The 24,258-nt window shown below is 41.1% G+C and overlaps 1 protein-coding gene across 4 annotated transcripts in view; it reads right to left on the reverse strand.

The window, feature by feature from the left end:
- MYLK (myosin light chain kinase) overlaps nucleotides 1-24,258 on the reverse strand; it is a 337,126-nt gene that overhangs the window by 51,317 nt on the left and 261,551 nt on the right. For all 4 annotated transcript variants that reach the window (XM_006137678.4, XM_075933132.1, XM_006137677.4 and 1 more), the window contains 3 exons: nucleotides 21,059-21,109; nucleotides 19,814-19,941; nucleotides 16,592-16,745 (listed from right to left, as the gene is read on the reverse strand). In XM_006137678.4, coding sequence (XP_006137740.2) covers nucleotides 16,592-16,745; nucleotides 19,814-19,941; nucleotides 21,059-21,109 — 333 coding nt within the window. The remainder of the gene's footprint in view (nucleotides 1-16,591; nucleotides 16,746-19,813; nucleotides 19,942-21,058; nucleotides 21,110-24,258) is intronic.

Here is a 24,258-nt window from a genome sequence, read left to right on the forward strand (position 1 = left end):
CCGCGAATAGCTGGCTTCAGCTGCGGCAGCCACCTGCCATGTGGCGGCTGCCAGAGTTAAAGCCGGTTGGTGTGGGGCAGCTCAGGCGATCGGGTGTACCCCAGCCCCCAGAGCCACCACAAACAGCTGGCTTCAGCTCTGGCAGCTGCTGTGACTCAGCAGCCAGCAGTATGCATCCTGGAACTGGTCCGCGGACCGGTGGTTGGTAAACACAGGAATAGATGACCCTCAAGGTCCCGTCCCGTCCTACGATTATGTGTATAATTTTGGATGCAGTTCTGGTAAATGAGACAAAGAAGCTTCTCATTTCTCCTGGCTCTTTCAAAGTTAAATGAAATGGTTAATTCAGAAGTTAAGTAGGTAAATGAAGTTAAGTAGATAAATGCTTTTCTGAGACAGAAAGATGCTGACACTTTTGTTTTAAAACTACTCATTAAAAAGAATTATGATAAATGTTTCAGAAAACCGGAAAGAATGCAGACCATCTTGTGCTGGAGTAATCCTCTCAGAACTGCTCTTAAAAATCAAATCTACAAGATAATGATGGTGATGATCTTGATGAACTAATAGCGAAAGGTTGATTGGTAACAGAAAGAGAAGGGAATGAAGTGCCCTGGAAGGTGAAAGGGAACAGGTGGAGTGAGGCATTCTGTGATGATGCAAATGTCTGTGGCTACATCTAGACTGCAGGCTTCTTTCGGAAGAAGCTTTTTTTGGAAGAGATCTTCCTAAAAAAAACTTCTTCCAAAATAAAGCGTTTACACTGTGGAAGCCGAGGGATTTGTATGTAGCCATTTTGACCTTTTGGTTAGCCTAACTCATGCTAACTCTGAGACCTAACAACGCAGAGTACCGTGAGAGATGCTGTTTTTGCCTCTCGTCTCTTGTGCTTGAGATAAGGATAGAATGCTGACTGTAGTGAAGACCTTGAGATAAGGTCGCGTCTGAAGGGAATTGTTATGGAAAGGGGAATAATTGTTTATTGTTATTATATATAAACAGACAGTATATATATTGGCTTCTAATTGTTTTGTATTTGACAATCTGCCTAGCAGCAGCTTCTTCCCTTGCAATATTGCTCAAATAAACTGTCTCTAACTACTTGTTGCTCACAAACGCAGAGTGAAGGTCTGTTTTCTTCTACAACACTGCAAAAGTGCATCAAAAAAGTGATCTGCTTTTTCAAAAGAGAGCGTGCAGACTGAATGGACGCTCTCTTGCATGTAAGCTGTGATTGACAGAATGACCACCAGGGCACCTGTGCTTTTTCCTCTTTCCTCCTCTTCCAAAATAACTCCCTCTTCTCCATCCACACATGCCTTTTTGCAAAAGAGCTCTTTCAGGAAAAGGCTTCTTCCTTATAGAATGAGGATTACCAAAACCGGACAAACCCCTCTGTTCTTTTGATTTTCTTGCGAAAGAACACAATTGCAGTGGGAATGTTCCTCAAGTTTTGTCGGAAAAATGGCTGTTTTTCTGACAAAACTCTGTAGTGTAGACATACCCACGTGTGAGTTATACATTGATATAACAGGTGCTGTATAAACACAAAGTACACTGTCCTCACCGTGTAGATCTTACAATCGAAACAGAAAAGACAGACAAACATGGGGGAGTTAATCATTCCTGGTTTATAGTTGGGGAAGAAAGGCTTTTGTCTAAGTTCATACAAGAGGTGGCAGAGAGAAAAACTGGCCCTCTCTATCCTGAGTCCTAAGCCAGAACCGTAACTATAATTTCTCTCATTCAGCAGCAAGCCATAAGAAGATGCAAGGTAAATCAGACTTTTTCTTCTATTTTTTCCTTTCAATTTTTTTTTTTACAGCTCCCACTCTCAACTCGCTTTAAAATATATATCACAGAACTATGCCTAAGTCAACCATGGCCTTACTGGACCAAAATGACAATCGCAAATACGTTACCTTCCTTGTTTCTATAATTGCTTTCTCTCTGTAAGCTGTCACCATCACTCTGCTCCCCTCAGCATACACATTACACCAATTTATACCCGTTTACCAGCGGGTAAATTACAGAGTTTACATGACATGTAACTGACACCACCATTTACATGCGGTGTTGTAGCCCAAGACATCAGGCAGACAAGGTGGGTGAGAGAGAAGAGGAGCTCTCTAAAAGCTCATCTCGCTCACCAACAGAAGTTGGTCTAATAAAAGATTCTCTCAGCCTGCTTGTATCTCTAGCACCTTTTATGTCACTCATTAGCTGTATTCATTACATCAGCACTCAGGATGTGCTAACATTTTCCAGACATCTCTCTGCCCCGAGAAGCCCACAGTCTAAAAGATGGAGAGAGGGAAGTCAGGGAATGAAAAGAACAAAAGGGATCTCTATACAAATCAGGTGATATGGGTCAGAGCCTTGCAGATAAATTGCCTTTGTCTAAGGGCTTCCCCCCCCCCCCCCCCCGAGTGCAGATGCTACATTTGGCAAATATCCTTGCAGAGGTAAGAGAGACGCAAGTGATACATAACATTTCCAATTAAAGAAGTAGGCTTGACACGCAACAATACAGCCACAACCATGCATTGTATCATAAGGATAAAAAAAATTAAAACGACAATCATCATTGTGCAAAAACTGGATTGGCTGTATCAGAGATTTGCAGGGCTAGCAAGGGATGCTAATTAATCACCCTGTCACTTCTGATAGAAGTCAGCAGTATCATGTGCATCAAAAATCAAAAAACTAAGGTGGAAAATGTGTAACAGATGCATGTCTCTGCTGGCTGGTAAAAACTATTGAAGAATAACTGCTCACTGCTATGCACATTATAAAAATCACTTTCAGAAAACCAGATCTGCCAAGCCACCTAGAAATGCAAATCTGCCCAATGCTCAAAAATCCAGTATTTTGGAAAGATTCTCCTGGTCTTCAGATCAGCACCTCTGATGCGGAAAATTTCTACAATCATCACTCAATCTCCAAACTCCTATTCCCAGGCAAATCACTTAACAGGTATTAACAATGTTTGCCCCATGCTACAAGCCTTGACTTTGCCTTCTAGCCAGAGGGAAGGATACTTGTAAGTCTTGTGTCTTCTGCGGCTGCTGTTGTCTCATGGCTAAAAGAAAGAGCCTTAAGTAGACACCTGAAATTCATGGATCATTTTTGTGGATTGCGCAGGGCTGTAGTCTTAATGGCTCCCACCTGTGATGATCTGGGAATCTGCCTGGACAGCTTATTAATCTTGGTTGATATCTTGAAGGCGCCTCATGAAATTGCTGTACTTTTTGAACATCTTTATATTCATGTGAATTCTACTCTGGCTGGCACGGGCTGTATCATGATCTCATAGCACAGATACTGTTGGAAGAGGTGGGGTGCTTAGGAGTCAATCATCTGATTCAGGTGCAAACACCTGGGAATAATGGGTGAGCTCCAGCCGTGGAAAACTAGTTGCAGTTTATGCCCCTGAAGGGCAGGGGAAGTGGAGAGCAGTGGGATGTAAACCAAAAGACCGAACAAGGGCAAAGCTGACCTAGGGAAAAGGATCCATGTAGCAGCCCACATATTGAAAGGGCATCTGGATACCCAAGGGGCTCTGATTCCAGCCCAAAGGATGCCATAAAGTGACATGGCTGGGACATGGTTTAGTGTCTTCTAATATAAGTACACACCTATGCTTCTGCAATACTGTGCTAGACACTGGGCACAATGTCTGACCGTGGGCTTCACAAATATGGTGTTCCTCCAGGGACAGTGAAACTGAACCAGAAGTGTCACATCTTCGTGGTGGCATTCTGGGAGAGGAAGTGTTTAAGGAAGTGTACAAAGTTTTATTGACTAAACTTATGTCAACACCCAAAAGTTGACAAAAAAATCATCAGAGGGTGTTCACACTTGCTCCCTCTGTCAACAGATCAGGTCTACTCTGGGGCCACCATTATTGACAGTGTGAGCAAAGAACTGTGGGTATAGTGTTGTGGGAAGGCAGAGATGATCGTATCTTGGGATTCCCTCCAAGTTCTCCCACAACCTCCTCAGTGGCTGGGAGCAGCATTACGAACAGCTCTGAGCTCTCTGTGCTAAGGAATGTCAAAGCAGCACAGCTTCTGCTCCCTTTCCCCAAAGCAGAAGTCTGTCTGCTGCAGTGTTTCTAGTGCAAGGCAGAACAGGAGTACCCCAATGATTTGCTCTTTGTTTGTTCCCCTAATGGAGCAGCTCACTCAGCTGTCAGACACTTCTTGGAGTTTTGAAAGGGGAGGAATGCATGGCTCAGCACTGTGCCCAGGGGGCCAGGCAGCGGGTTCCAGCTCTCAGAAGGTGGTGCCAGACAAAAGTGTGTGCTTTTGCACCCAAAGAGTGTGCTTAGGGATCTCAAGATTGGGTTGGACTCCATTCAGATTCTGGAACCATAAAACACCTGGGTATCCAGTATCTCAGAGGCTTCGACTCCCCTCACATCAGAGATGTGGGGTGGCTGGAAAGAAGTGCCCAGCCAGATCTACCACATCTCCTAGTGCTGCAGAGGGAAGACAGTGTAAGGGGAAAAAGGACAGTTTGATCAAGTTAGATCAGCTCTGCACTAGTGCAAAATATGCACTAGATCAGTGGTCCCCAACCTTTCGTGGCTGCCGGGCATCCAGAGGCGGGGCCGCTCATGCGCCGCGCTTCCAGGGATGGGGCCATGCACGCGCCGCGTGCCCGGGGGTGGGGGCCACCCACGCACCCTGTGCCAGCACTGCGCATGTGCCGCACTCCGGGGGTAGGGACCTCCCCCACGCCCTGAGCCCAGGGCTGGCAGAACGCATGTGCCGTGCGCCCAGAGCAGGAGCCACCCATGCGCCCGGGGCCAGCACCACACATGTGCTGTGCACTGGGGGGCGGGCAGCCCAGATGTTTCTGCGGGCGCACATAAATGCCCGGTGGGCGCCACTTTGGGGAACAATGCACTAGATCATGCATTAAAAAATGGACAATTTTCTCTCAATTAAATACGCATCATTTTTGTTCCTTCCTTGATTTCACTAATCCAACACCTTTTTTTTTTTCTTTTTATAATTTCAAGTGCATCAATAAAAAGAGTTTTCCTCAAAATGGAATGTAAAGGGTTATAACTTTTAATGTGAATAAACAATTTTCAGATGCACTCACCACAAAAGTCTCCAGTAAGAAGATAAAGAAACTTCATAATTTAGGTTATGTGTACTCATTTCTTGGCAACACTTAAAACACCATTCCACTAGGCGTCATCATTAGACAACAGACCTCTAATTAAGCTATGAAATATCAGGCACCGGATGCAGTTTTGACCTTACATTCCAGAATGGCTTATTGTCCTTCTTATTTGTTAAAGGTTCTGGGCCTGATCTTTTGGTTGCATAAAGGAGCTTTAAAGAGGGCATACAGTCAATTTACATGCCCCTTTAGATTCCTTTATACTGTTAGACTGGTGTAAAACCACCTTCACGCAAACAAAAATCTGCAGTGTGACTCTTTACAGGTCCAATCTCCCATTCCAAGGTACTTCTTCCAAGACACTGATGTATTATCATTTATTATTTCTATTGTGATAATGCCTATAGTCATCAATAGAGGTCAGGATCCCCTTGTGCTAAGCACACACACATAGTAACAGCCAAGCCTTACTCTGAAGAGTTTACAATTTAAATAAATAAGATCAACAAAGGGAGTGAGAAAGGAACTATTATTATCCCCAGTCTACAGATGGGGAACCAAGATAGAGAGAGAAAGTGACTTGTCCAGGATCAGACGGAAAGACTGAGGCAGAGTTGAAACTTGAATCTAGACTCCTGAATCCCAGTCCGGTGGCCTTAACTACAAGACCATCCTTCTCCTCTTGCTTCTTCTTCACACTTCTAGAAAACCTTCTATAGCAATGAATAGAAGGCAGATTTCAATGCTCCTATCACTCACCCTGTCAGCATCTTCACATCATACAGGACTACGGAGCACCTGCATCCAATCACAAAACTCCAAGAGTGGTGATAGATAACTGCTCCTTTTCACCACAAACCATGTATGGCACCACCTCAAGGATCTACCTGCTTCTCTCCTCTTCAAAAGCTACCTGAGAATGTATGGAAAGGTGCTGCCATACCAGGGGCTCTGCTGCCAACAATATGCTAGTGACACCTTGATGTATTTCTTATAAACACCTTCATCACAAAAATGTCCTTGTGCCTACAAGAGACTAGCCCTTGGAAATCACTTTGAAGAACTAGTCAAAGTAGCATGAAGACATGGGGCTATGATGTACACAAGACTAAATATGGACAACTAAGGCTGTGTCCAGACTCAGGGGTTTTTTCGGGAAAAGTAGCCTTTTTCCGAAAAAACTTCACCTGCGTCTAGACTGCAGCCGCGTTCTTTCGAAATTAAATCGAAAGAACGCGGCTTTTCTTTCGACGGCGGTAAACCTCATTTCACGAGGAAGAACGCCTTCTTTTGAAAGTGCTTCTTTCGAAAGAAGGCGTTCTTGAATGTAAATAGGGCTTCTTCGAAAGAGAGCATCCAGACTCACTGGGTGCTTTCTTTCGAAAAAGCGGCTTGCTCTTTCGAAAGTTCCGCGTGCAGTCTAGACGCTCTCTTTCGAAAGAGGCTCTTTCGAAAGTATCTTTCGAAAGAGCCTCTTTCGAAAGAGGCTTGCAGTCTAGACATAGCCTTAGTGATCTCAGGGCCTTCTTCCACCCTTTAGCTTGCCTTGAGAATTCACCTTGTCCTCCAAGGAGAGTAGCTGGCCACAGTGTTCCACCTCTGGAATGGGATGTAATTCAGTATCTTGCACCAAAGTTAACGTAGAAGTTCTAGTTTGTGAGGAATGTGGCCGTCTGTCTCCTCAATGGGATATGCTGCCATGAGCACTCCTTCACTGGCTCTCGACCTGCTTCCACAGTGAAGTTGAGGCTCTGGAGGGATCTCCAGAAACATTCATGCGTTAGGCCATATCTACATTAGTGACCTCTCCAACCAAGACTTAAACATCTGCAGTCTTCTTGAACTGAATAGTTCAGAAAACCCAGGACAAAATATGCAAGAGCCAGAAGAAAAGACAAACATTCCTTGTTAAAAGGGTGTGACTGTGAAGCAAATCACTAGACAAATTTAGACTAATCTTAAATATGATTCTCTTGAGAAAGCTTCATATTTCTGAAAATTTTTCCTATCAAAAGACCAAAATAAAAACAAAATGATGCAAGAAGAACTTCTTTGAATCCATGAGTAGAGAGGGAGCAAAATACTGCCAAATGTCCACTACTGTACATGCACTCTCCTGTGCTACCTAAAATGGATGATCTAATCTAATTTAATCTAAACAATTTTGTGTATAGTTACATGACATTATCTAGGCAGCTCTGCTAAATACTCAGTGATTTCATAAAAGCAGAGCAGACGCATTGTTTTGGCATTCCTGTAAACCTTGTTCTACGAGGAAGAAGGGATGTTCCAAAAGAGGGTTTTCTCCCGACATTTGGCCCTGTGTAGATGGACCAAATGTCAAAGCCTTTTTCGGAAGAAAAGCAGGAAGAGATTTACAAATTGCGGTTTGCAATTTGCTTATCTTTTCCCAACTTTTCTTTGTAGTGTAGACATATCCCTACAAATATTATTCACAATTACATAATTGGCACTGAATTCTCTGCCAAAAAAATTGAAAAATCTGTATCAAAAATTAAAAATTCTGTGCACGATACTTTAAAATTCAGCAAATGTTATTTGTCAAATAAAATTACATAATCATGCCAATTTCAATTATTTTAGTAATTTATTTCAAAATGCACATCAGCAAGTATGTCTGTGATAATACAGACACACACAAAAATTGCCCCAGGAGTAGAGAGTTAAAGAAACCACACATGGCAACCCAGTTCCAGTTTCTCTACCACCTTCCCCCTTTCCCAGAGCCGAGTTGGGGGGAAGACACCTAAACCTCCTACCTCCTAATCCTACTTATGTTCCCTTCCCCCCAGCCAATACCCTCCAATCCCCTTCTCCTCTGAACCCAACCATGGAGGACTCCCAACCCACATACCCACACTTCTTCCCCAGAGCCAAGCCACAGAGCCTTCACTTCTCCAGAAACCCATCCTCCTCCTCCTCACTTCCCAGAGCCCAGGGATCCAGAGGGAGAAACAGCCTGATGCTCTGTCCCAGGCTTGATAGAGTTTCCTGTACACTGCCCTCTCCTTCCCTCAGGGCAGATGCTGCTGGGAACTGCAGCTTCCAAGTACCCCCTAGCTCCTTCTCCTTACCACTCTCTTCTAAATCCAAGCTGGGCTCTGCAAAGTCCAGTGGCCCCTAGTAGCAGCACTGCAGCTCATTTCGGGGGGAGGGGCAAAAATGCACAGCTTTAATTTCTACAAAATTCTGCATTGTGCACTACCGCAGAATTTCCCTAGAAGCAAGATTGTGGGACATAAAATTAGCCCTGACTATGCAGAGAATTTGCAGAAGCTTCCTCCATTTGTCTATTTTATTTCTCAACAGTTTATTCCACGGGAATTTAAAACATTATCCCATATTCATTGGTCTGCCTTGGAGGTTAAAGCACTTTGCCAAGACACATTCCCTTCAGGAATACTGAAATCTCTCCTAGCATGATTAACAGCTTCTAGAGGAAGAAGCTAGTATTGTGGGAAGGGGAGGGAAGATTAAACATACTTCTTCTATATTGTCCTCTAATTTTAGTGTTTAGTATACCATTAATATCCCTTGGCCAGGCTAACTTCAAACCAGTACGTCATTTTTATGCGATGTTCAAGCCTTCACATACACGAGCATACAGAATCTGAGACTTATCTTGTTGAGGACCTCGCACTACCTCCCATATTTTACTGTTTCCTTTTCTGAACCCATGCCAGAGCTGTGATCTGGAATCCGCAACAGAACTAAGTGAAAGCGTCTCCAGAAATATGCTGATGTTTGTATTTACTTACATAGGAATGTACTTCTAAGAAAACAGATTTGTTCAAAATGGACCTCCCCTGAGTAATGCCCTCTCTCCATGCACTTAAACTTTACTGCACTAGCTTACACAAATAATGGTGAATGTGTTTCTTTCCCCAAAGCTAGTTAAAATGCATTTACACTAATTGGTAGGCACATGATCCTGAACTCAAATGAAATAGCTAAAAGGCATAATATGCATTTGATTTCTTGTTGGTTTCCCATTGGAGCTTAGTGTGCCAGTTGTTCTTGCATTGGTTTAAAACTGTAGACATTAACAGATAATAGCGCTAAACCTGTCCAAAATGTTTGCAATAAAACTGCACACAGGAAACTCACACAGTTTTGAGAATTGTTCCAATTTTGAAAATCAGACAAGATATATCAAAAGATTAGGATTGCCAGGTGTCCAGTATTGACCCAGACAGTCCAATATTTTCGTCTCCTGTCTGGTAAAATATGAAATGTCCTGAAACGGTTTGGGCATGAAACGGGGAATAAGCTGCTCCATGAAGGGCTACATGGGAGCAGGACAGGAAGTATGTCACTAAGCCCGAATCTATTCTCTGTTTTGCTCCTGCAGCAATGTAGTTATGTATCATGGAAGAATACAATTTGGCACTACATGACCCATAAAAACCTCTGCTAGGACAATATCTTTAACTTCTGTTTCCCCTTCCTTCCAAACTGGATTCAGGAATACCTTCTCCTCTGGCTTCTGAATTCTCAAACATTTTGGTAGCCAGGTTTTGAAACCCACTGTGGATTAATCTTTAATTAGTCTGTTAGACTATTTCACTTGCAGTGCAAAGAAGAGTATAGCATGAGCCCAGTTGGTGTTTAAATGTGTAAGTCTGACTTACAGTTCTGGTCTCCCTTTCAGTGAAATTGAATGTGCTATTTAAGTTGCAATTCTTCCCGATGAGGAAAGAGACTTTCTGGCCTTCTTGTCAAGCCCATAGACCCACAGTCTTGACCCCATGCATATGGCATAAGTACAGCCTATTCAGAATATTCCCACAACAATTCAGCACTCTCTCAATCTTGTCGGTTTCCCAAAGTGGCTCAAATTCACAGAGTCCACACTAAGCAAATGCCATTCGAGGAGACCAAAAAAGGCAACATATCATTTTCTAATGTCTAGAGCAGAAAATGGAAATTTTTCTGCTACTTGATCCGAAGGTCACACTAAACCAAAACAAGTAGGTATGTTTCACTGTGCACTAGGCGCTTATAGGGCTTTAGGGGGTTTTTACACAGCAATCCTGTTGCAGTGCTCAGCCCCTAAAAACAGAGATTATACCTGCAGACCTTGAAATAAAAGCATATTATTATTTTTCAAAGACAGACAACATTGGAATGATGTTTGTGAGGTGGCTTCCTTTATCTGATCTCAAAATTGATTTGGTTTCTTTCTAAATCCAGTTATCATATTACTATACAACACTATTATTAGCTAGTACAATAATTGTCTGCCAGATAAAGAGCAGACAGAAAGCAACAATTTAATTCCACTCTACAGGCTGTTTAGCCAGAAAAGGTATTTAATATACTGCTAAAGCCAGTTGGACAATATCCATGCCGACAGCACTGGCAAAGCCTTCTTTTGAAATTCAGCAGTGGGAGAAAATCGAAACCATAAAAGGTCATAACTGAACTCTATGTTACTGTTGACAGGACTTTGGGGTCATGGCAAATCTCCCTTCTTTCCTTGGAAAACTGTGCCCGGAAACTTACTTTGCAAGAGAGATAAGTGCTATAATTTGAAGGTAGTATCCTTTATGGATGTTAATTTACCGCAGGTTTAGCATAACATTAGATTGGAAAAAACTAACCTTTAACTAAAAAAAATTAAAAACCAATATCAGAGAAGTTGAGGTGCTCTACAGTGAGCATAACTTTTCTTCTCATAAAACATCCTTCCCAAATGCCAAATTGCAAATCCTGCTGTTAGCTATGCATGCACCTCCCAATTAGCTTAGGTGGCTCAGAGCTGAGGGCAAAGTTTGGAATTTGCCTTCTTCCTTTTTTAAAATCTTCAAAGGATTTGCTCCAGCCTCTCTGAAAACTTGTCCCTTACCACTCTTCCAATTCAAACCTCTGGAAACCTCTCTGTTTCATACATAATAATTAAACTAAACTGTATTGTTAAATACTTGCATTCTCTTCTGAGGATCTCAAAGTACAATGAAGCCACACAACACCCCAGTGAGGAGCCTAGATATATCATTCCAACTTTACAGACCAGGAAACTCAGACGCATAAAGGTAAAATGATCTTGCTCAAGGACACACTGGAAGTCTGTGGCGGAACTAGGAGAATTCAGATATACCCATTCTCAGACACATCTTTTAACTACATCATTTCCTTCGCTTATAGGGCAAAGAACCAATATACATATAATAGGAAATATGTTCTCAAGAGTATTTTTCAAACCTTATGGCAACAAGATACAAACACATATGCTAGACTTTAAGCAAGTTAGTAGTCATTGAAGCTGATGGGGCCATTCACGTGCTGAAAGTTAGGCATAGCTTTGGTATCTTGCTGAATCATGAACTATCCATTGATGGAAGAAAAGATTCTGGAGCTTGCTACAGTCAAACTGGACATATATTTTTAAGTCCTCACCTGAGAGAACTCAGATCTCTCCCAGAAGCTAAAATACATTTTGCAATTTTTGCTTAGAAATTCTGCAGCTAACTCAGAACTCCAAGGAATGGAAATACCAATTTCCTTGGAGAAAATAACATTGCCATCCCCATCCAAGCACAGAATAATTACATCAAGTGGAAGAGCAGACAATACTTAGTGTAATAATGTTATACATACAAACAGCTACTTAATGCACACAGGTATTTGGTGCACCATTGCAGAGGACTGGAGTTTGGGTGGTTGTTGTTTTTAAGAGAAACAGAAACCCTTATAGAAAACCAGGGCTGTAACCAGCTCCATGCAGTTGGGAGCAGACGAGGGAGAAAGAGAGTCCAGAGTGGCCCCTACTAGGGGGTAAATCCTCCAGGAATTCTATGGTTCAGAACACAGTGGGCAGGATAAGGATCCCAATACAGACACTGCCACCTCCCCGGCGTCAGTCCTCCAACATCTCTATGGTTAGGAGCCATAAAGACATCCATCAGTCTCCCTTCTGGTATTCAGTCCTCCAGGGTCTCTTGATGACCTCTCAAGGTTCCTTCCAATTCTATGATTCTATGATTTTCAGCACTGTGCAAGTAAATCACATGCACAGCTTAGTATAACAGTGAATTAAAAAACTCCATACCACTTCTTTGCAGAACAGTCACTGTATAATAATACTGCACCAAATTCCTATGCGTAGACATTTCTAGAGCCCAAGCGACTGTTGCATTTAATCTTTCTATGATATCACCATGCTGAGTAGCCCACACTATTGTGAATATGGAATAACACCAAGGGTGCCCAATCGAGTTATAGTTGTACAAACACCATGCTTTGACTTATTAGAATCAATCCCCAAGTAAGTGCATTATTAAATTTATACAATAATAATCTGGACTAATGTCCATGACACTTAAGGCACTACACAAACAGTGAATTAACTTCAATTCCCCTATAAAATAGGAACCTGAGGCAAACAGAAGTTAAGTGATTTACCCAGTGTTACCCAATGACAGAAACTGTGATGGCAACAGTCATTGGAACAATGGTAGTCAGGCCTACTGGCCAGAGCCAAGGCTCAGGAGCAGAGATGCAGCAAAGCCAGAGCAAGAGCAGGACCACAGCAGGTTAAGGGTTGGGGAGTACACTGCTTCTATCAGGCCGGAGAGAGTGGCAAGCCACCCAAATTGTTGTGAGGCTTGTATTCCTGGCCTAAAGCCTTGCCCAGGTGTGACTTGTCACCTTACAACAGGTAGCTTGTGGAACAACCAGTAACAGCCAGATCTTCTGAGTCCCAGTCCTATTCTTTAACTATGGCATCATTCTTTCCTCTCTATCACAATTACCAACTTTAAACTTGTACATACTTGTTTTCACAAGCACTGAAGCCGAAGTCCTATTTTGAAGTTAGTTAGGCCCTTAGGAGCCAATGTCTTATGAAGTTAGGCTTCTAATCACTTGGGTGCTTTTGAAAATCTCACACATTGTCTGCATTAACCTATCTACTTACCAATAAATATCTCTCTGAAGCACAGGCAGATTTTTTTTATTTAAAAAATAAAGTACTGCTGATAGGGATGAATGTTCCTGGCTAGATACTATAGGAGGCACCTAAGTTATGGCATTGAGGACTACCTTTGACCTCAGTAATTCAACCTTATATTCATCCCACCACCAACACTTTTAATGAAACTTGGCAACATAAGGCTACTAAAATTTGACACTAAGAGTTGGTTGTAAATCACTAGCTGAGTCCCAGGACAGTCATGGATTTGGTACCAAATCACATTAGGGCAAAGCAACTATTGAAGGGACAAACAAATTGGTCACTTAATGAACATGGTCTTTTAAAATAGATGATTCAGAACAGTATTGTGGGTAGTTTGGGGCAACCTCTTAAGATAAGAGGTTGCTTAACTAGGTTTAACTTCCTGGACAAGTTTCACAGTATTATTATTATTATTTGCAGAGCAACAAGTTACCCACAGATTCAGTGTCAAGCTCATGCTCTTCCTGACTTCTGTCCTGCGCACTAATCACCCAGCACAAGGAGTCTCCCTAATTTGCCCAGAAACCTGGAAACCTGTGTGGGGTTTCAGGCTGGAGTTCTTTGATGAAAGTTTAATTCATGGATCTTTATTAAAATCACAAGGGAATAATAAACCCCTTAGAATAATTTAAAATTGGGACTTTTTCCAGAGTTGCTTTTTCCATTGCCAAGAATGAAGCAAACAATCTTTGACTACTCAAACTCCTTAAATGTCAGACCTTACTTGGTTCAGTTATACTCACAGCTGAAGTCTGAGTCTGACAGTTTCAGCAGTGCAGGATATGAGTTTAGGAGCCAGATTCGTCAAAGGAAGAATGGGGAGATTTTTTTAAATTGTATCCAGATGTTAATGAAAAAAATCCATTGCTATTTATAAAAAACATGTACTGCTCATATATCCAGCTATGGACTGTGGGCTAAAATACAGGTTTGACTCCCTGGAGTCATGGATTGAATCACAGAAAAACCAGCTCTGCTTTGAATCTTGGCAGAGTCAACTCAGTACTTTGTCCTCCTGTAGCAGATAAACCAACATTGGAGATTGCATACAGGGCTTTTCAATGAGAGGGCTTAAGAACAAGGTCTTGGATATCTTTAATGATTCCATGGCACTTCTGGAATGGTATGTAGACCAAAACTTCCCCTTCCCCATTGGGGTGTAATATATTATGCACAGTTTTTGGTTGTTGTTTTTACTATGTTCATGAATGCTCAGCAGTCCATAAATTTAGAACAATATTACAGTAATACAAAATGCGTAGCTGGAGTCGGCTTACCTTAAGCCGAGACACTGCAGCACCAACACTGCTTGAGGCCGACGGGAGCACATGCTCCCATCAGCTTTCCTTATTCCTCACAGAATGGAGCTGCCCTCAGATTTCCATTTGGGGATGTACACTAGACTGGCTAAATCGAACTCTAGAAGATCGACCACCGGAGGGTCAAGTTTCTCTGTAGCGTAGACAAGCCATAAGAGAAACAAAACTGATATCTTTCGCTAGCCATATTTATAGCCACTTTATAAATCCTCATGAGGAGAGGGGCAAAATTCTGCCCTCCACACCGGAGGCAGTGCAGAATATGGATGTGCTGGGATTGGAGCCCCAAAGAATAATTCTAGCTCTCTCAGCAAGCATTTCTCCAGGTGCCTGGGAAAGAAGGGAAAGAAGTCAGGATCTCCCCACTCTCTTTTAGACAGCAGGTGTCCATAAAGGTACCAGAAGGGGGCAGCAATTGCACTCGACAATGGGATACTTCCCCTTGGGCCCAAGCAGAAGAAACTACCAAGCAGAAGAAACTCTTCGTGCCTATACCTGCCTATAGTAAGGATACCTTTGCAGGGCTGGCAGGAATCCAGCCCCCCAAAACTACAGCTAGCAAGGCATTTTCTTCATGCAAGTAGTAATCCTGATGGTAAAACATTTTTGACATCCAACATGCCCATTATAGTTCTTAAGTTAGCTAGAAATCTAATTGAAGCACTTGGCAAATTTGCAATAGTAATTTTATCTGGGTGTCATCAGTGAGAACGCATGGCATGTAGTAGGAATTCTTCATCCAGCTCTCCCAAAGCATCTCTGGGAGCCCTATTAACCCCCCCCCCCCCCTCCCAGCACGTTTCTTGCCATTGGCATTATAGAGGAAGAGACTGGTATGTCGCTTTATAAGATTTAGAGTTCAAAATTGTCGGTGACTACTCATTTTCAAACCAACATATTGCTACTTACATAATAACTATATGAATTACACAGAGTAACAGGAAATGGAATCTGAAATATTGCTGAACTTTACTTCATAGTTGTACTTGTCTGTCCAATTGTCTTTTAAATAAAATCAACTATCTGGTTTAGACAACAGAAACAACCATGTACTTAAATGGCCAAGAAGCCTGTATGTGCAATACATACACCAGCATTAAAACTGCAGAGTGTTCACTCTTCAATAGATCCCTGGGATGAAATCCTGGCTTCACTGAAAATCAATGGGTATTTTGTCATTCACTTCAGTGGAGCCAGGATTTCATCCCTAGCCTCATACCTGCATTTCTTTAGAGACAGTATTAGTTGCCTAATACTTGTTACTTCTTTTAGGACTACAATTATGAGACACTGACTAGGATTCTATTCTGGCAAATGTCAGCAACAGACAAATTAAGTAAATTCCAACAGCATGGACAAATTCTGGCCTCAGACACACCTGCGTAACCCATTACGGACAATGGGTAACTAGGGTGGAATTTGGCCAGCAGCACTTTCAAAGTGACACTGCACAAAGTAGAAGGAATCGGACTGGCAATTTGAATACACATCTTATTTTACTAATAAACTGACTAAATTTGCTCTGGAGCTCTCGAGAGGTAGTAAGTCTGAAGCCATACGATGCCATTTGACAGAGTCACTATTCAGAGCAGAAGCCAGCTTTCAAAGCATCAAACACATAGTTCTCGCTCAACTTTCCATACACTTGTTTATAGAAAACTTGTGCAGCCCAGCAATATAAAGTAACTGCACACCAGGACATTTTCCAAGTTGTAATCTTCAATACAGGACAAACCTCCCCAACACTTCCAAAACTGGCTTTCCCAAATGAATATCCTAGTAACCATTTGCTCCCTACAAAAGATTAATGAAAAAGATAGAAATGGACTTATGTCCACACATAAACAAATAAATATAAGCAGAAGGGTTATTTTGCCTCTCCATATCTCATTACAATAATCTTAAAATATAATATGTTATCACAATAACAGGCAGATCACTAGTTGGTGTAAATTAGAATAGCTCCATTACTTCAAGGGAGCTCTGTTGATTTTTACCTGTTCAGGATATGGCCTACCAATTTAATTTGTTAATGGACCTGTTTGCTTTTGCAGTCTCTTTAATGTACACACTGCTGTTTCACCCAATTTTTGTGTGACATCCAGAGCACTGGACAGGTGTTTGATAATACGATTAAATATTTTTCTGTACTTACCAACAACGGTGAGGTTGACTTGTGCTTGTCTAGTGCCCACTTTGTTTTCTACCACTAAAGTGTAACATCCACAATGTTCCTGCTTTGTTGAGGATATAGTTAGCTTACTACTATTTTCAGCATTCTCGATTTTGATGTTTTCATTTTCTTGAATCTGTCAAAATAAACAAAAAATAGTTAAAAAGCTTTCAAAAGAGAGGCTCCCAAACTCTCAATCAGATAGCCCACAATTACAGCGTTAGGAAAGCAATGTAGATAATTCTATTGCTGCACTGAGTAAAAATAGCTAGCAAAGAGTTAAGTTGACCCAAAGGGTCAAAAGACACAGACCAGTAGTTCAATGGCCCCAATCCTGCTAAGTAATCCATTAATGCAGATCTTCACACTTGCACACAGTCCCTTTGACTTACTTAGGTTGTTTGGGTGTAAGGTCCACCAGCTAAAATCCCTTTGCAGGATCAGGGAATGTAGCTGGAAAATTGTGTCTAGTGGCAAAAGGCCAAACTTGTTAAATTGATGTCAATAGGAATTTTACCATCAACTTCATGAAAACCAAAATTTGGTCCTATGAACCACTGATTCATCTGCCATTCTCTTCTTGAGACCCAACTTCAAATTCTGACCCAGATAATCCATGATAGAATCTTATTCTAGTCTTCATATGTCCATATCATAGTGGCCATACAAATTATCATATCATATCATAATAGTTTGAAAGAAAGAAAGAAAGAAAGAAAGAAAGAAAGAAAGAAAGAAAGAAAGAAAGAAAGAAAGAAAGAAAGAAAGAAAGAAAGAAAGAAAGAAAGAAAGAAAGAAAGAAAGAAAGAAAGAAAGAAAGAAAGAAAGAAAGAAAGCCTATCGCTTTCCATTTTGATTCTTCTGATGCATTTGCCTTCAAATTCTTAAAGTTCCCAAACTAAACAGAAAAAATAAATCATTTTAATTAGGGATTTTAAGAAAGTTTCAAAGAAACCAAAAGTTCACAGCTTAACTCCACAAACATGTTAAGTGCTCGTAAATATAACTACTGCCTTTCAACTACACCAAGAAAAGAACTTCAACATAAATGTCAAAATACATCAATTTTCATTTGCATACAGAAATTAAAGAGAATTTTAAAAAACGATGGTACACTGTAACTATTAAAGTAGTACACTGTGTTCTTATTGTGATGTACACAGCATAATAATATCGGTGCCCTTCCTCCTCCCACCATTTCCTGCTAGATATGAGATTTTTCAATTTAGACTCTGCTTTTCATTAAAAATGAAGGCTATTTAGTTTAACTCCTCTTGTCAGATATATTTACAGAACAAGAAATCATGAGAGCAGAACAGTCCTCTCCCCTTAGTTTAACTGTAAAGCTCACTTTGGCATAAGCCCACTGAAGTTAATTTGATAGTGGCTTCTGCAATGCTAGCAATAGGAGTAAGTATTTTGGGATTAAGTAGAAACACACTTTAGGCTCCATTCAAGGTGTTTTTCTTCCAGCAACTTGGTTACCACCTCTTAGAAAGGCAGATTAGCTACAATGATGGGAGGGGAAAAAAAACCTTCCTGCATAGCTGCTGTTGTGCTGCTGTAGTGTAGACAGAGCTTATGATTACAGCTTCTCCCAATTAGCCAAAGCTGTGCACTCATTAAAATCCAACCCCAGAGACATTCACTAGAGTGCAGCCAGGCACACACAAGACACTTAACTGTAATTTGCTGAGGTTCCACTGGGCTTGTAAGTAGGTAGCGTGACTCTCAAATTGTATTTGACTGTTTCAGTGCTCTATGAGAACACAACATGCCACCAACAAAATAGTCATATGGACAATTCTCCATCCCTTTCCCCAGTTCTAGTCACTGCACCATACATCAGGGATACTCAGCAAGAACAGGATTTCAGGATTCTCCTTGCTTGCTTAAAGGAGAATTCAGGAGACAAGGGGATGAGATAATATCTTTTGTTGGATCAATTTCTGTTCAAGAAAGAGAGAAGTGTCAAGCTGAGGCAGCTCTTCTTCAGGTCTGGGAAATGTACACAGAGTGTGACAGCTAAATACAAGGGTGGACAGATTGTTTAGCATAAGTAATTTTAATACATATTTCAAGGGACCATTCAAGTGAAGTGGTTAGTTAATTTCTCTGCAGTCATAGGGAGGAAAGGGTTGGAAAAAAGGCTGGGGGAGGAGGAGTTCAGTGAGTTTTAAATTGTTATAATAAGCTATACACCTAGCAATATTCACTTAAGCACTTAGACTTGTCTTGAAATGTGGGACAGGTTTTCTTTGAGGACACAATCTCTTTGAGGCAACTACAAGAAAAATAATGATGATATTAATGGTCTACTTGATACTAAATCAGCCTCTATGTTGTAGAAATTTAAACAAGTTTAGAACTGTGCAGATTGGAAAAGAAAAGTCTCAGTGGAGATAACACAGAGGCATATAAGATAACAAATGGTAGAGAGAAAATTATTTGGATGCTACTAGCTCCCGTTCCCATTATATAAGAAAGGGGTACTTGAGAATAAAGGGTTACTGGTTTACGCTGTTTTAGAAGGTAGAATTTGCAATAGACTGTGCAATTAATATAGAGCTCTTAACTCCTCTGATGAACTGTTCAGCAAACAACTTGACAAAACTCAGATCTAGATTCTAAGATTCCATGAAGCAGGGACTATTTATATCGGTGTACTGTAGAGCATGGAGCAATTTCATAATAAAATAAATAGTAGCCACTCCAGCTGATATTTATCTTTCCTTCTCCCCAATAAGTTACTTCAGCTTCTGCTTGCTTAAGATCATAGTGAGCTGCTGAGTTTAACGTGTCCAAACTTATTCACTAAATCCCTGATTCAGGAAAGTTTTCCCTCTTCAGGAACTTAAGTATATGCTCAAGTCCCAGTGAAACCAATTAATTAAAGGGGAAGTAATTGTACAGCAACAAATTGTGGGAATAGTCATAGTCCACAAACATGCTTAGTGTGGATATATTTTTGTTGTAAGACGCTCTTTACTAAAGAGCATTTTTCTCTAATGGCATTTGGTTCCATCTGCAAAGCTGAAAACATGAAGCACTGGTGAAGAAATGGGATGTGTTATATCAAGGGCAGGTTTGAAAGGTTTCACTCAAACTTCTTTCAGATAACGTATCTTTTTAGTTAGACACTGTCTCAGGCATTTCTCAAATTAATCATAATTCCATGTTAAAACATATCAAAAGATACTCTACCTGCTTTCGGAATTTCATCCAAGTGCAAGTTAGTGGCGGTGTTCCTACCACTTTGCAAAACAGTTCCACTGATTCACCAGCTCGGATTTTTCTGTCTTCTGGGAACTGAAGGATCTGAGGGGGAAGAACTAAAAAAAAACCCATTTCATTAGAAAATGATATTTTTTATTTTCCTGAAGAGCTGAAAAAGTGCATATTTGGGATTAGGAAGGATTTTTTCCCCAGGTCATTTTAGCAGAGACCCTGGGTGTGTATGTGGTTGCCATCCTCTGTACTAAGGGGGCACAGGTCACTTGCTGGTTTGAACTACAAGAAATGGTGGATTCTCTGTAACCTGATATCTTTAAATCATAATTTCATGACTCGAATAACTCAACCAGAGTTTATGGGATCTGTTACAGAGTGGAGTGGATGGGCAAGGTACCTTGGCTGCAATGTGCAGGTGGTCAGACTAGATTATTATGATGGTCCCTTCTGGCCTTAAAGTGCATAAGCTAAAGGAGTACTGGAAGCAGTAGTACATCATTATCTCTTGTGAACCAGCCACTAGACTAGAAGGAAATAAGACATGCTTTGCCAGTGAGTTTTCTGCTGATAGCAGAGGAATGTAAAAATTTGATGATTCTTGGCTCAATTCCATATTTTAGGGAGGCAGGAACTTTAGTAGTTAAGGACCTTTCTGGCACCGTGTTCCATCTCCTGCATATCTTTTCCCCACTGGTCCTATCCCCCCTGACCTCTAGCTCCTACAACCCCATTCTTCCTCTCTGCCCATTCCTCACTTCTGAATTCAAGTGGACTTTTGAATTCAAATGCTTGCTTTTTTGCCTCTTCGCTACCTGGGTGCTAGCCAGCCCAGCACTGAGAGCACAGGGGAGATGATCTTCCTGCTCTCAGTTCTGGTGCACAGCCACTCCTTGCTGACCTGTTTTGGATGAAATTTTTGAAAAATATATAGCCTGAAACATAGCAAATGGCTTCAATGGCTAATGCCTGCCCTAGTTATAAAATATTGAATACTGGATCCTTTAACAGAAATTATTGAGCAACCTTAAGTTTGGGTGGAGCTACTAGACAAAGGGAACATAGTGATTTTGAAATTCTCCTCCCGCCCACAACATTACACCTACCATTTAATCATAACATATAGCAGGCAAAGAACTGTTTCAAGGTAAGAGTGGCCTTTCTTTGGAAATCCTGTTGCTTTACTGCTTGCACTTATAACAACAAAATGCAGCCACTTACCTGCCTTTGGGGGGGTCTTGGGAGCTGGTTTCTTTTTCACTGTTGCTTCACCTTGTAAAAAATAAATGAAAAATTAACTACCAGGTGAGTTTTGGGAGGTACAGACTTAGTTATACAAATAGCCACATTTCTGGCAGCACTGTTATTGAGCTCACTCCAGCAGCACAAAACCTACATTACACTTGTTTTGTTTCTAGAAAGCACCATCAGGGCGTCTGCCATTTTCCAAGATGCTTGGAGTCTCACCATTGTTAAAAATGTGGACTGGCATTTTAAACTTGGGAGCCTAAATTTAGGTTCCTAAATCCTTGTGTGTACAACACAGGGGCTGCAGCTCTCATTGACTTCAGTAGAAATCTGAGTTTCTCCATATTTTCAAATATTTGACCACAACTGTTTAGATGCACAGCAGACAAACCTATGATTGAAACATTTGGCCCATTATTTATGAGAAACGTGTTGGGTTGTGCAATAGGAGATCAAACTGTAAAAACTTGCTCTCCCTCTCACTCACAAGTATATCTTCCCCTTAAAACAGACACTGAACAGTTTGTATCAGCAAGAAGTGGCCTCAATCTATATACAGGAAAAAGCCTCTCTTTTTTTTGACGCTGTGAAGCATTTAATTAGAACTGCAGTAGTTTTATTGTTCTGAGCTCTGAAAACAGTAATGCAGACAGCAAAGTAAGTACAGTGTTTACAGCTCTTGTCCATGTTACTAATGTAACCCATTGCTCACTCTGTGTTACATGTCCCTTCTGTACCTGGTCCAAGCAAGATAGGCATCAACTACAGCTGCTAAACACAGAGCTTGGGTTTTTGGTTTTTTGGGGGTTTTTTTAGCTCAAATGGTAGAAACTCAGTTTCTATGTTCTTATGTTATAGTCTTAGGTGTTCCCCAGTTGAATCCCTGGTATCAGCAGAGATGGCAGCTCCCACGTATCACTTTAGATTGTTTCAGAAGAAAGAAATTTATAATTTAGTTTATAGCATCAGTGCTTTTTCTCTTCTTTTTTTGGACTATCTTACAAAGTTTGGACAATAAATTTGATCAAAATTACTTTCTGTTAATAAAAAAGTTTAACCATTCCTCCAAAATCATTATGCTTAGTTTTCATATTCACTCCATGTATTGGTTTTGGTTGAGACCAGATGTATTGTGATACACAGACGTCTATTTTCATAATACAGCTGAGTCACAAAATAGGAAATATAGGATATCCCTTAAGAAACCCTGTTCCTTAAAGACTCTCAGTCCAATTTATCTGGTTATCAATTTACTTTGGTATCGATCTTTGGTGTGTTTATCCTAACGTAACTGAACCACCAGATCATTTCCCATCTTATTATACCTTCTTGCATGACCCATTCCTGTTTTACCATAGACATATACAGTGTTGCTGTAGCTATGTTGCTCTCAGTATATTAGAGAGGCATGGAGCTCTGAAGGAGGACCTGAAGAAAAGGTCTATTAAAGCTTGTCTGTCTCACCAGCAGAACTTGGTCTAATAAAAGATATTCAGTCACCCCCTCCCTTTGTAACTCAGACTTTAGACAGACACTTTTAAAAATACCCACAACTCCTTAAAGAGGCGTATCACCTTTTTGGTTCATCAGCTTTCGCACATCTGGGTTTTGCATAGTCTCAGTGTTCTGAGGATGATGGTCATAACCACGAGTACTGACCAGCACCTGGTGACTAAAGGGTTAACTAATTCCTCCTGTACCTAGCCAGGTATCCGGTGGTCAGCCAATAACAATACAGATAGGGATTTCAAACTGGAAAACAGGAATTTCTCTCTCTATTTCTTTGTTTGAGCTTCCAAGACGGAAGATGGGAGGCCCGTCTCTCTCCAAGAACAGACTTCTTATAGTGTGTAAGTAGGGCAAAGTTTAGATAGTCCGTCAGGATTTATTGTTTTCCTTGTTTGGGAATTTGGAACTAATGTCTGAGCTGGTAATGGTGTTTTCTCTCTTTTGTAACTAAAACTGTTAGCCCAGGGGATCCCCCTGAGTACCTAGATCAATTGGTGGCTCTTTCCATTCTAGCCACTTTACTATGCTTGCAACTGTAGTTTTGTTTTGATAATAAAAGTTTGTTTCTTTTTTCTAATTAACAGGTACTGGGTGATTTTTGTGTCCTGGAAGGGTCTATCTGTGAATCCTCCCTGGTTTCTCCAACTCCAAGTAAAATGGAGGTTGGGGCAGGGGAAAGTTTTACCTTAGGGAGGAAATTTCCCAAGTGATTTCTTCCCTGATTTTTTTCCCCGTGGAATTACTTGGGTGGTGGCAGCAGATTCCCCAAAGTCTGGGTATTAGGATTTTGGGGGGAAGTTTTTGTACCAAAGCCTGTAGAGACAAGGTTTTGGGGTGCTCTTGTGGGCCCCTACTTCTGCATTTGTCATCCCAGAGTGGGGAACAGCCTTGACATCTAGGTACTCAGGGGGACCCCCCCCCCCCCACCAGGCTAAAACTTTAGTTACAAAAGAGAGAAAACACAATTAACAGCTCAGACATTAGTTCCAAATTCCCAAACATGGAAAACAATAAAACCTGATGGACCAGCTAAGCTTTGCCCTACTTACACATTGTAAGAAGTCCGTTTTTGGAGACAGTGGCATTAGTTAACCTTTAGTCACCAGGTGCTGGTCAGCACTCCTGATTATGACAATGGCCATTTACCTATGTCAGATAAATACCCTCCAGCCCAAATCTGAATGAATAAAACACAAAGAGCTGAGGATCATATGTATCTCCGATTATGTTTGCCACTAGGCCTGGCTCTGCAGTGCCTACCCATGTTGAACAGCTTCTGTTCCCATGAGCAGTCTCACTGACATCGAGGTCACCTACTTATGTGAGTAGACACTAGTCATTAATGGTTGTGGAATCTGGCCTTCTATTTATATTATAAACCTGGAAAATGGGGTTTAATTCTCCCTCACTGAAATCAACACAAGTTTTACAAGTGACTTCTGGAGGATAAGATTATGCCCTGTTATTTGAGCACAACTCCATTCCTGTGTAGTACCATACACACATGTTGAACTACACTGATTTATACCAAGTACATATTATTCTTTTTGCTGCAGTGCACATTGGATTCTCCCAGCCCCCTAAGAGTACACTGAATTGAGGGTGAAATTAATTGTTGACTGTCCTTTGAGAACAATAATGATTTTAAGTGCTAGCTAAAGTGC

Source organism: Pelodiscus sinensis, chromosome 7 (genome assembly GCF_049634645.1).
Source record: "Pelodiscus sinensis isolate JC-2024 chromosome 7, ASM4963464v1, whole genome shotgun sequence".
NCBI classification, from domain to species: Eukaryota; Metazoa; Chordata; order Testudines; family Trionychidae; genus Pelodiscus; species Pelodiscus sinensis.